The sequence below is a fragment of the Solanum lycopersicum genome, chromosome 5 (genome assembly GCF_036512215.1).
Source record: "Solanum lycopersicum chromosome 5, SLM_r2.1".
Taxonomy (NCBI): Eukaryota; Viridiplantae; Streptophyta; class Magnoliopsida; order Solanales; family Solanaceae; genus Solanum; species Solanum lycopersicum.
The window spans coordinates 60,926,394-60,940,421 of NC_090804.1; the positions used below are offsets into that span (position 1 = coordinate 60,926,394).

Here is a 14,028-nt window from a genome sequence, read left to right on the forward strand (position 1 = left end):
AATCTTAAACATTTTTTTTTAAAATTTACCTTTTAATTATTTTTTTTCGTTTACTTTGTATTTATTACATTCGTACTTGATATGTTTATTTTAAAAAACCACGATTGACATGATTATTGAAGAGTTTCTTTTACTAATTTATCTTTTAATACTTTTTCGTTTACTTCATACTTATAACGTTTGAATTTGACTTATCTATTAAGAAAATATTGATTGACATGGATATTTTACTACACTTACCCTAATAATTGATGTTAGTATTGTTGGATATTTTCTAATATATGAAAGTCTTAAATTAAATAGACTGTTAATGAAAGAACATGACTCTTATAAAAAGTCATCATGAAAGAACACGACTCTTATGAAAAATCATCTCTTAAGTTCTATAAAAAAAAAGACTCTCTATAAGTTGTTAAGAAAAATTTGCATGTATAAATAAAACATTTTGTTGTATCCTGAGAGATTTGTGTGTAATTTTCCAATATATATACGGGCAATATCTCTTTAAAGAAAGTAATTTTACACGTCTCATGTTTTACTCGAAAAAATATATATAAAAAAAGATGAATAAATTTCAAAAAATCAATTAATCTTATGATTTAAGAGAAATCGATTTTCTGAATTAACAGAGTACCACTTAATTTTTAATAAAAAATCAAGAAAAACTTATAATTATTTAAAAAAGATTTGAACAGATAAAATCAGTTGAAAAAGGATTCGAAGTTCAATGTACATTCTGAGAAAGTGTTAGGCCCTCGGATTGCCCGCTAACTTGTTGTTGACCGGCGATTTAATTAAAAATGACCTTTTACAAATATTTCCAAATTTTTGACTAAGTTAAGTTGATTCAAAAAAAAAATTATTTCTTATTTATTTTTACTTATTTCATTTATTATATTACCTTGAGGGGAGAAGGAAATAGGGGAATTTCTTAAAGGGAAAAAGTCATAAGGGTTAACAAGACCAATATTAAAATAAAAGCTAAGTAGTAAACATATATATAAAATAAATATTTTGTATTATTTTATTTTATTTTTGAATATGAAGAGAAATTGCTATCTTGGGAATATAATTAAAATTAAAACCAAAAGTGTTAGTCAAATACAATAAATAAGTAAAGAGGGAAAAGGAGAAAATGTTTGAACTTGGGTCAATTGCCCAATTTCAACTAAGTTGGGCCTTTGGCCCACCTGTCCTAACTCTAAAAAATTTGTCCAAAATGGCTTGATAGGTTCCAAAAGTTTCTACTGAACCTGCTGTAAAATATTGGGCTTTAAGCCCATTTCTCCATCTGAAAAATCTGCACGTGTACTGAGTGTATACTCATGTATATAGTCTGTATACTGACGTGTTTTTATGCATATCATCACATAAATTAAATGTATATAATATATTTCATCTCCGAACACCTGTAATTCCGTTTTTTAACCATGTATACGGTGATTTTTGACTTGTATATCATATATACTTCTGTATATCAATGTATCCTAGTGTATATTCACATCTATATAGTCCGTTTTGGACTATTCCAAGACCTGTAAATCAGTTCCTGCCCCCGTAATTTCTCCCATTTCACTTGAACAAGATGAGGTGACTCAAATAAAAGTTTAACTCATAGAATGCAAGAATAGAGTCCAAAGTGGACTCGAATTAATATCACATGCAAATAAAGAGTGAAACATTAGCATTGACACTCAAACTATACCATGAGAATAATATTTTCAATAAAGTACGATATAATAAGAAATAAGAAATAGTTAAAGAAAACTACCAGCATACATAACAGGGAAGTGAAGCATATGTCCAAATACACAAAGTGAAGGTTGGTTAGTTAAGAGCATGTGATCATTGCTCAAGTCTGATTTTTTTTTTTTAAAAAGAAGATTTCTAAAACAAGATTTTATAATATCAGAACAAACTAGTATTCAATAGTCATGTTATTAAGCCAAAACAGTCTTGTCTCCCACTAGTTTTAAGGATAATTAGTGATATCAAATGCAAAGTAAGCTAAGGTATGGTATCATAGTCCAAACAAATGAGCTATTGTTACTTCATCCAACTTCATAAACATTAATGTAATTATAAAACACAAATCTCAATCTCAAAGTGGTACACTTAACAATTTCGAAATAAACGAGATATTTGAAGCAAAATCACAACATAACTCAGTAATACCATTACTAAAGAGACCAAAGTTATGCTAGAGTCGAAATACTACAAAATGAAAAAAAAATTACAAAAGAAAAAAAATTGTTGAACAATGAAGTTACTGGACAAAGATGTAAGGTTTCAGCCTTTCCGAGCAACCACGTGACATAAATCAAGTAAAGGAAAATATGAAATTGATATTGAATCAAACAAATGAGACTAAAATCCAATTAACATAACAATCATGTAACTATAAGATGCTTCAAACAGTGAGTGAGGACTTTAATATCAACCATCTCCAACCTTTTGAACGGAGAGAGTGAGGACTTTAAATAGAATAAGATAATAGTTGATTTGGAGGGAAACATATTGAATTTAAAATTTCGAATTCCCTGAAAGAAACAGGTTGAAATTTTGTACAGTTCCCAACAGATTCAAAGAGGGGACCGTCCGATTCGAGCAAAGGATGATGAAGGACGGAGATAAGGACACCTGTACTGATTTGCGAACGCTCTTGGTACAAAAGGATAAGGAGAGAGGAGACACGGGTCGAGTTCGCTTTGTCGCTTGAATCCCTGGGTTTCTTCGTTCTGCTGGACTGCACGAGAAAGAAGAGAACTGGGCTGCTGGAAATGACACTAAAAAAGCCCAAAATTGATCTCCAAATGGGTTTAAAGTGAGGTAAGAAAAGAGATTACATTTACATTGACAATTTGATCCATTTGATTACAATTATAGCCAATCGAATTAAGAAATTAGCCAAATTAAGTTTAATTTAGGAAATCTCACTAAGACTTAAACAAGACAAATTAATATCGATTAATTAACGAGCTTTTTAATCTTAACGAAATAAAATAATTAACCTGATTATAAGCTAAGTAAATTAAAATATAAACTATTATATAAGTAGACTAATTAACCAAATATTTAACAAAAAATTTTTGGAGATGGTTTTCGAATATTCATAAACTATACTAATTATATACAAAATTATGTTAAACATATATATATATTATTTAAAAATTATAAAAGAGTGACAAAACTATTTAAAATAACTTGAAATATTTTTTGAATTTTGTAAAATCAATTATTTCAAATCATTTGAAATTTTAGAAGCTCGGTTATTCATTTATATTGTGGATGGTCAAAATTGTGTGTCAACACCTCAAAGCCATCTTCTTCATCAATTATATTTCATAATATTTTTTTTCTAACAAGCATTAAGTCTTGAAAACTAATTTAGGTAATAAGTAATTAATGTTAGGGATAAAACGTACTGAAATTTGAACCTTTTATTTATGATAGATCAAACACTCATCAATCCATTGACCTAAACTCGAAATTACAGAACTATTTTCATATTCAAATCAAATGAATTTAATTTAATAAATATTATTTAAATTAATTGAATTACAATAATTTTTATTTACCTAAGGGCCGTGCTTGCACGGACTTATTATCCTCTAATTGTGTTATAGAAACAATTGATAAATTTTTGCTTCATTTGCTCCTAACTATTAATGCAATCATACTCGAGGTCTGTGTACCAATCAAAAGCATCACCATTAAGGGAATGAACAAATGTTTAAAGAGGTATTCACGATGTTTTCCAGCATTGTTTCACATTTCAATGGAAGTGTGCCACCTTTTCCTTTTGATTGCCATTACCATAAAATAGCTGAATATTTGGGTTGACAATCGACAAACATCTTTAAGCTATCAATTTATAATGTACAATTTACATATATAAAAGAGGATTCTATTCTAACCTCGTACTTATTCTTGATGGTAGCCATGATGAACTCCTTTATTTGACTTATTGAAGTCATCCTTTCATAGAAAACTTGGATCTCCTTAGAATGTTCCACTTGTTTTGCTAGACGACTAATCAATTTGTGTTTGCGGGCACTTTTCAGGTGCATGACTAGATTCTTCTTTCATCATGTCTTCAATTTTATCTATTAGTTTAACAATTTGAGCACCTTAATCTTAAACATAATCGATTAATTATTCAATAGCTATTTTTAAACTCATCAGTTATTCCTCATATATGAACCATTAATCATCATTGTATGTATCACTATTTAGATGATAAATAATATGGAGATTTCTGGATATTAAATGCAAACATATAGTAGATCTAGTGTCTGAGACATCACAATCAACTAGCGTAAGGACTTTTTAGATATAGATAAATTAAGTTTGCAAGGACCTTCTTGACCATTTAAGCAATGCCATCCCCTTATTTTGCGGTGTTTGCATTGGATCTCACACGTTTTCAAGATGAACCAAAGAGAATAGTATATTCAGATTACACTTGTGAGGCTTGTTGTACTAGCAATTTGGATTGATTCTTTATGTTTGATCTTATGCTTCCCTCCGTAAAACTAGGATGTTTTCCACTATAATAGAGAATTCATATTCAATAGTTCTTGCGGATTTTCAATTTGACCTTCCTTGAATCCATTTTAGGGTACTTGAACTTTGTTTGTTGAAGAGAAGATATGAGAAGTAAAAAAAATTTTAATGGGCGTGCCAAATTTGCAAACAATCAAATTTTATTCTTGAAAAATAATATTCAAGACGAGAAAACTGACGATTAGTAATAATATGTGATTTTAATAATATATGTGGGGGATACAATCTTTGTAAAATCTTATAAAAAACATGTGATTCACTGATTCTTCTACTCATGACCGCTAACTCAAGAGCTCACTTTGCTCTTGAATTAATGGAATACTTGTTGGAATTTCGTCACAAATGTGGAGTCAGGCTTTGATTACAATCCTGGAGGTATGACAACTTATAGCTCTCCACTTGGAGACAGACTTTTTTGTATGAGGAAGTCTTAGGGATCACCACCGAAGAACAAAACTTCTCTATTTTTTTTTCTTTCTAGCCTTATTAGACACTTTTATATAGTCGTGAGCTAGGCTTGAGGATATTTTAGTCTCCAAATAATTCTAGAGGACTTTGAGCTTGAAGAACATGGGACGGACTCATCTTGTCAATAACAGACTGACCCTAATGTAATTGACTTCGTTTGAGTCATATAATTTGGAAAAAATTAACAAATGACATACTTAATATTACTTATTATTAGTCGTAACAGGAGGTTTTAGATTTCAATATGTAATAGTAAAATTCTAACCACAATTAACAACTATTAAAATATGTATTCAATATTAAATTTTTAAAAGATAATTAATATATAATCACATAATTGATATTTACATATTGTTTTTCATATTTTAAGGGATTATAACTGATTTTAAAAATGGGACACTTATATTTGTCCAATCGGTTTAAATATTCTTTAATGATACTTCTTTTCTTTATTTTTTTTGTATTTTTTTTCTTATTTCTTTTTACGATTGTTTTGGATTTTTTTTAAGCAACACGAAAAGTGATTTGTACTCAATTTTGTTTCATCGGGGTTGTTGGGATTCAACAGGTTTGTATCATAGTTTTTTGTCTTTCTTTTCCTTTTATATCGATTTTTTTTGGAGAAAAGCGACAACTAAATGAATTCTGAGTAGTGATTTACTGTCTTTGTTTGTTAATTCTTCTTTTAATAATGGATGTTGATTTTCTTTTTTTTAATCATGAAACAGATTTTTTGTATATAAATTTATTTGGTGCAATAATTAGTAGAATAAATTTTATATATAAAAATTAAAATGTGGTCTACATTATTCAACTTCAGAAAACTTTTGTGTGGTATGGTATATGAATAGTTTGTGGTGTCAAAATTAGATAATTGTTCATGTCAAAATTAATGAATAGACGGTATGAATAGTTATTGTAAAAACTATTTGGGAAAATTGTATATAATATAGCAAACTAATAACTTAAAATAAATTGAGTAGTTAGGGTTTGATTTAATTGTGCTCCATAGCAAACGTTTGCAAAAAACTGTCAGGCGTCTCTCTCCCAAATACCTCGCTCGCCACTCTCCTCCAGCCTCTCGCTCGCTTCCTCACTTTTTATACAAACACAAGTGTATAAAAATTGTTTACAATTGTCTAAAGTAGAGAAAATTGTATAAATACATATATTTTTGTTTCCCTCTCCCCCCTCTTCCAGAACTCGCTTGCCACTCTCCCAAATCACGCTCGCCACCCTCGCTTTTCTCATTTATACAAACAGAAGCGAAAAGTATAAATTGCGTTTCTGTTTGTACAAAGCGTGAGAAAATTGTATATGCACATGCAAGTACATATATTTTCGTCCTATACACCTATAATTATACAATAAAAATATTCCCCTGCCCAGTTTCTTTTGCCTTAATCTGTCTCTCTCTTGTTTTATACAATTTTTAAATTGTATCTAATTTCTCTTTTTCTCATTTTATACAATTCGATTCAATTTTATATTCCTTGTCAAGTATCTTTTGTCTTTCTCTCTTTCTGATTTTATACAAATTCAAGTTGTATACAATCGTTCTACACACTTATAATAATACAATTCGTTTTATACACTTCGTTTTTATACAATTCTCTACCCAAGTGTCTTTCTCTTTCTTATTTTATACACTTCGTTTTATACAATTTGCTTCAACTGTATATGTATAGCGAATTATACAGTAATGTTTGCTATGGAGCGCAATTATGCAAACTTTGTTATAGCATACAAATATGAATTTTTTATTTGTTATATGTGAAAGTTGCTCAAACTATTTTATCAATTTGTTTTGAATTATGGTGTTCAAAAAATAAAATAGTTCGACTATATGATATTAATATATTTTGTGGTTCCAAGAAATATACACATATACATTGGGTATTGTCAATAACTTTTTACCAATAAAATATGTATTAAAGAAGTTTCAAATTTACACATAAAAAATCAATGATTAATATAAAATTCAGATATCACAAAATCATTAAAAAAAAACAGAAATATTGAAGCCTACTTGTAATATCCAATTTAATTCCATTGTTATACATCAAAATTCAAACTAAGTAGTATTTCACTATCAAGAAACACTAAAACACAACTAATAATTTTTCGTAAAATACTTGCAAAAAAAACCAAGTAACAGTATCCAAATAAGAAAAACAATCAATAAGCTAATTGTGATGATGTTCAATTGAATATACATAATGTGAGTATCGAATTGGTATTAAAACAAGTATGTATGTAATATTTATGAAAGCTACTTCGATAACTTATTCATAAAGTGTATGAATTTGATATATAAATTGAAACAAGTGAAAAAACTAAATTTTATTGTAAAGAAAGCTCAGAATATAAGATGAAAAAGACAAGAAGTATAAGATATAGGAGATAATTTTGTTATTCAAGTATATCATATAATGGTGAATGATATCTCTATTTATAGTGTTGAGATATCATAGTCAAAGGTCACCTTGAAAATTTACATAGTTATCATCAAGGTTCATATCACCTTGATATCTTATCACATTGGAAACACTATTACATGAATCCAATTAATTGTTGGATAACTCTAATGGATCATCCACATATACAATGGATATACAACACTCCCCATTGGATATCCATAGATTATGTGCCTCGTTAAAACCTTACTAGGAAAAACGCAGTGGGAAAAAGCCTAGTGAAGGAAAAAGAGTACACATATCTCATAATACGCTTTGAATGTTGCCTCGTTAAAAACCTTACCAGGAAAACCCAACTTGGGACAAAACCATAGTTAAGGAAAAGAGTACAACGCGTATTTCGCTCCCCTTGATGAAAACTTTACTTGATATCTCGGAGACGGCGCATTCCAATCTTGTATCTCAACTTCTCAAAAGTTGATGTTGGCAATGCCTTAGTGAATAAATTAGCAAGAGTATCACTTGAACGAATTTGTTGAACTTCTATCTCACCATTTTGTTGAAGATCATGCGTGAAAAAGAACTTTGGTGAGATATGATTTGTCCGGTCTCCTTTGATGTATCCTCCTTTCAATTGAGCTATACATACAACATTATCTTCGTACATTGTGGTTGGTATATTCTTTTTCAAAGAAAAACCACACATTTCCTGAATCTGATGAGTCATTGATCTCAACCAGACACACTCTCGACTTGCTTCATGGATGGCTATTATTTCTGCATGATCTGAAGAAGTGGCTACCAACGTTTGCTTCATTGATCGCCAAGATATTGTCGTGTCTTCACCGTGTCTCCACATGTAAACAAATAGTCTGTTTGTGATCGAGCTTTATGCGGATCAGATAAAAACCCTGCATCTGCGTAATCAATTAGTTCTGATTTGGATTCATTTGAATAGAATAAACCCATGTCCATGGTTCCTCGAAGATATCGAAGTATGTGTTTAACACCATTCCAATATCTTTTTGTTGGGGAGGAACTGAATCTTGCCAGTTTACTTACTACAAAACGGATATCTGGTCGAGTATTGTTAGCAAGGTACATTAGTGCCCCAATCGCACTAAGATAAAGAGTTTCATCACCAAGAAGCTCTTCATCATTCTCTTGAGGTCTAAATGGATCTGTATTGATGTCAAGAGATCTTACCACCATTGGAGCACTTAATGGATGTGAGTTATCCATGTAAAAATGTTTTAGTATCTTTTCTGTGTACGTTGATTGATGAACAAGTATTCCATTTGACAAATTCTCAATCTGTAGGCCAAGACAAAATTTTATCTTGCCGAGATCTTTCATTTCAAATTCTTTTTTCAGACACTCAACAGCTTCTAAAAGATCTTTACGAGTGCCAATGATGTTCAAATCATCAACATACACAACTATTATTACAAATTCAGACCCCAACCGATTAATGAAAATGCAGGGACAAATCGGATCATTTTTGTACCCTTTCTTTAACAAATATTCACTCAGACGATTGTACCACATCCTTCCTGATTGTTTCAATCCATACAGAGATTTCTGAAGCTTTATTGAACAAGTTTATCTTGAATCTTTGTATGCTTCAGGCACTTTGAATGCTTCAGGAATTTTCATGAAAATGTTGTGGTCCAATGAGCCATATAGATAGGTTGTGACAACGTCCATTAGACGCATTTCAAGTTTTTCATGAACTGCCAGATTTATGAGATATCTGAAGGTGATTGCATCTACCACTGGAGAATATGTCTCCACATAATCAATGCCAGGTCTTTGAGAAAAACCTTGAGCAACAAGTCGGGCCTTATATCTCATGACTTCACTTTTCTCATTTCTTTTTCGCACAAAAATTCATTTGTACCCCACTGGATTGATACCTTCAGGTGTTCGGATTATCGGTCCAAAAACTTCACGTTTTTCTAGTGAAGCCAATTCAGCTTGAATTGTATCCTTCTATTTTGGCCAATCATTTCTCTGTCTACATTCGTGAACCGATTTTGGCTCAAAATCTTCATCTTGTTGCATTGTTTCAATAGAAAAATTATAGGCAGATATGTTGTCAATCACAACATTATTTCGGTTCCACAACTTTCTCGTCGAGACATAATTCATTGAAATTTCATTATTTTCAGAAGTTCGAACCTCCTCCTCATCATGTGTTATGACTTGGGTCTCATCTTGAGAAATTTCTTTCAACCCATGATCATCTTGATCATTTATTCCTTTCTCTTTCGAGGATTTTTATCCTTGGAACCAATTGGTCTACCACGCTTCAAATGTGGTCTAGACTCATTTGCCTTAACAATTTGTCCCATCGGGATATCAACTCAAACTCGAGCATTAACAGCTGGAATATGTGATTTAGTAATCCTTGGAAGATTAGTAAATGCATCTGGTAGCTGATTTGCAATGTTCTGCAAATAAATTATTCTTTGAACTTCTTGCTCACATTGGTTTGTTCGAGGATCCAGATAAGATAGAGATGATGAATTCCAATCTATCTCTTTTTCCAATGACTTATGTTCTCCCCTAATGTTGGGTATACTGATTCATCAAAATGACAATCAGCAAATCTTGCCTTAATTAAATCTCCAGTCATTGGCTCCAAATATTTTATGATTGAAGGAGATTCATACCCAACATATATCCCCAACCTTCTTTGGGGCCCCATCTTTGTGCGTTGTGGTGGAGCAATTGGGATATACACCGCACTTCCAAAAACTCTAAGATGGGAAATGTTTTGCTCTTGACCAAAAGTCAATTGTAATGGGGAGAATTCATGATAATTGGTCGGCCTTATGCGCACAAGTGCTGCTGCATGCAAAATAGCATGCCCCCACATAGACACATATAACTTGTTCTCATTAGTAATGGTCTAGCTATCAATTGCAAACGTTTAATCAATGATTCTGCTAGACCATTTTGAGTGTGAACATGTGAAACTGGATGTTCAACTGTTATACCAGTAGACATACAATAATCATTAAATGCCTGAGATGTAAACTCACCATCATTATCTAGACGGATTGTCTTTATTGTATAGTCTGGAAATTGTGCTTTCAATCTTATTATTTGAGCCAGCAATCTCGAGAAGCCATGTTGCGAGTTGATAATAAACACACATGTGACCATCTTGTAGAAGCATCTATCAAGACCATATAATATTTAAAGGGTCCACATGCAGGTTGAATTGGTCCACATATATCACCCTGTATACGTTCTAGAAACGCAGGGGATTCAATTCCAACCTTAACTGTTGATGGTTTAATGATCAACTTTCCTTGAGAACAAGCAACACAAGAGAATTCCTTTGATTGAAGGATATTTGGGCTCTTTAAGGTGTGCCCATGTGAATTCTCAATGATTTTGCACATCATATTAAATCCAGGATGGCCCAACCGGTCATGCCAAATGATAAAATCATTAAAATTAGTAAACCTTTTGTTTACTACGGCATGTGATTCAACTGTATTTATACTTGTATAGTACAACTCAGAGGAAAATGCAGGTAATTTTTAATGCACAATTTTCTTCTCTACATTAATTGTAGTAATGTAAAGGTATTCAACCTTTCCTTCATTAGCCGTCTCAACATGATAGCCATTTTGGCGAATAACTTTGAAACTTAATAAGTTTCTTTGAGACTTACTGCAATATAATGCATTATCAATGCTTAATATTGTCCCTCTAGGTAGTAATAAGGTCGCTCTTCCAGAGCCCTCAATTAATTTTGTACTACCTGATATTGTGTTGACATATGTCATTTTCATAACCATATTAGAAAAGTATGTCTTTTTTTTAATATTGTATGCGTTGTAGCACTATCACGAAGGCATACATCTCCATTACTCATCTTGAATCCAACTGACAACTGGGATATCTATTAATTTTTATTAAAATAAAATACATCAAAAGAAGGAAGAAACAAAATTAACAACGGAAATTTAAATACTTCAATAGGAATAACATAATAATTAAAAATACATAAGTAAAATATTAACAGACTTCATTCCCCAGCTAAAAGATCAAACATCAGTTTCGATCTCCAAAGAAGTCATCAACCTCCATATGAGTAATGTCACCAAGACCATCAAAAACATCATCCTTTAAAGCCAAATTTGCTTCAACATCCTTATCATATTTCTGAGATGTTCCCGGCTTATCATCATCTTTAAGATTCATATATGACTCAGCTCGAGCATTGGAAGAGGAAGCACCACTTTTATTTCCTTTCTTTTTAAAGGAATTTTGATAGAGCCTTACAAAATGTTCATGTGTGCGACATTCATTCTTCCAATGGCCTTTCATGCCACAACGACGACAATTACTTTTTGAGGGGTTATTTTGAGAACTCATTTTGTTCTCCCTTTTATTATGACCACCACCTTGACGATTAGTGTATCGTCTTTTATCTTTGCCACGTCCCTGTGCATTATTATATCCCCGATGATCATCTCTTTTTACTTCAGATTGATCACGTGCTTCCACCACATTTGCCTCCGTTAATGGAGCAGCTCCAGTGGGACGAACTTCATGATTTTTCATTAAAAGAGCATTATGTTGCTTAGCCACCAAAAGACATGAGATTAGTTCAGAATATTTCTGAAAACCCTTTTCACGATATTGCTGCTGCAATATCACATTTGAGGCATGGAAAGTAGTAAGTGTCTTTTCCAACATGTTCTCATCTTTTATAGTCTCCCCACATAATTTCAACTGGGAGGTTATCCTGAATACAACAAAGTTGTATTCAATTACGGTCTTAAAATCTTGAAACCGTAAATGCATCCAGTCATAACGAGCTCTTGGCAACACTGTTGCTTTTAGGTGGTCATATCTCCCCTTTAAATCAGTCCACAATTCAAGTGGATCTTTCACCGTCATATATTCAATCTTCAGGCCCTCATCAAGATGATGACGAAGGAAAATCATAGCCTTCGCCTTATCTTGACTCGATGCTTCATTTTCCTGAGTAATAGTGGCATCAAGACCTTTAGCAGCCAAGTGAATCTCAGCATCGAGTACCCATGAAAGATAATTCTTTCAAGAAATATCTAATGCCACAAACTCAAGTTTGGTTAAATTCGACATAATGAAAATTATGAGAGAATATGTGAATTAAATAAAAATATTTATATAATACCTTTGCAAGTAGCAATTTCGTGCTGATAACGTATTTTAAAGTAAGCTCAGAATATAAGATGAAAAAGACAAGAAGTATAAGATAGAGGAGATAATTTTCTTATTCAAATATATCATACAATGGTGAATGATATCTCTATTTATAGTGTTGAGATATCATAGTCAAAGGTCACCTTGAAATTTTACATAGTTATCATCAAGGTTCATATCACCTTGATATCTTATCACATTGGAAACACTAATACATGAAACCAATTAATTGTTAGATAACTCTAATGGATCATCCACATATACAATGGATTTACAACAAATTTAATCTATTTAGATCTGATTTTATACAATTTGAGGAGTTATAAATGCAGTAGTAGGGTTATTCACAAAATATGGCTGGTAGAAAATGTGAATGAAAACTGTTTTATAACAGATAAATTATATATTGTAGATAATATAATTGGTAATAAACATATTTTTTTATTCATTAATAAATTATTCAGAAAGTGTATAAATTTGGTATATACATTGATAATAAGTACCGATGAACTGAACTTAATTAGTTGAAATTAATTGGGTGCTAGTTTTATAATGTTTGAAAAAAGAATTAGGAACTTATATTAATGTATATTTCATACATTTTACTAAAATCATAAGCTAAGTAATTAGAATGCACATTTAATACCTACTTCATATTCACATCCACCAATAATAATTCACACTATGTGTAATGCATACTTCATAATCATAGTTACTAACAAAAAATAAATGTTGATTTTATACCTATTTATGAACATATTTCAAGTTCATTCATGATTCATACAACAAAGACAGCAGAATATATAGCATTTGATAAAAATTATAAAAACCATTATTCAAACTCTGAAAAGTAAAAAACATCAAAATATGAAAAATAAATAACTTGAACTTTTAATATATTTGCAATAAAAAAAATTGTTGTTCAGAGTTTGTCTTTTTGGTTTGTTAATAGGTACACTAGGCTTTGTCTTTTTCGTTTGCGAACACCTAGACTCAAGCTATGATTTTGCTATAATCTAGGACCTTTTGTAGTGTCATAAAATGAGATTTTAATTTATTTTTTCCATGACTTAGAATTGAAGCAAAAAAGTTACATAAATTTTTGAGAATGAAATAGAAAATTAAGTGAAAATCATATCAAACGATTATAATCATATTCTATAAACACTAGTAGTGAATGGATGGAATTGGTGATTGCCATCTTTGTAGAAATTTTTGAATAAAAATTTTAACGATATTAAGACTTTGATACAAATTTTATCATTCAGATCTATCCAGACTCATTAAGTGGTTGTTAAAGAAGCACTCTTAATGGTCTTAATGATTAGAATTCAAACATTAAAAACAAACTTAATGACTGAGATCT

General features: G+C 31.0%; 1 protein-coding gene across 1 annotated transcript; it reads right to left on the minus strand.

Annotated features, from left to right (window-relative positions):
* Positions 1–11,522: 11,522 nt before the first annotated feature.
* Positions 11,523–12,374, minus strand: LOC104647706 (uncharacterized). The gene has a single exon (XM_010323343.2). The coding sequence runs from the start codon at positions 12,372–12,374 to the stop codon at positions 11,523–11,525; it is 852 nt and encodes a 283-aa protein (XP_010321645.2).
* Between the last annotated feature and the right edge of the window lie 1,654 nt (positions 12,375–14,028).

What these genes read in the sequence shown, in the direction of transcription:
- LOC104647706 (XM_010323343.2), bottom strand. Translation starts at nt 12,374, where the DNA reads ATGACGGTGAAAGATCCACTTGAATTGTGGACTGATTTAAAGGGGAGA.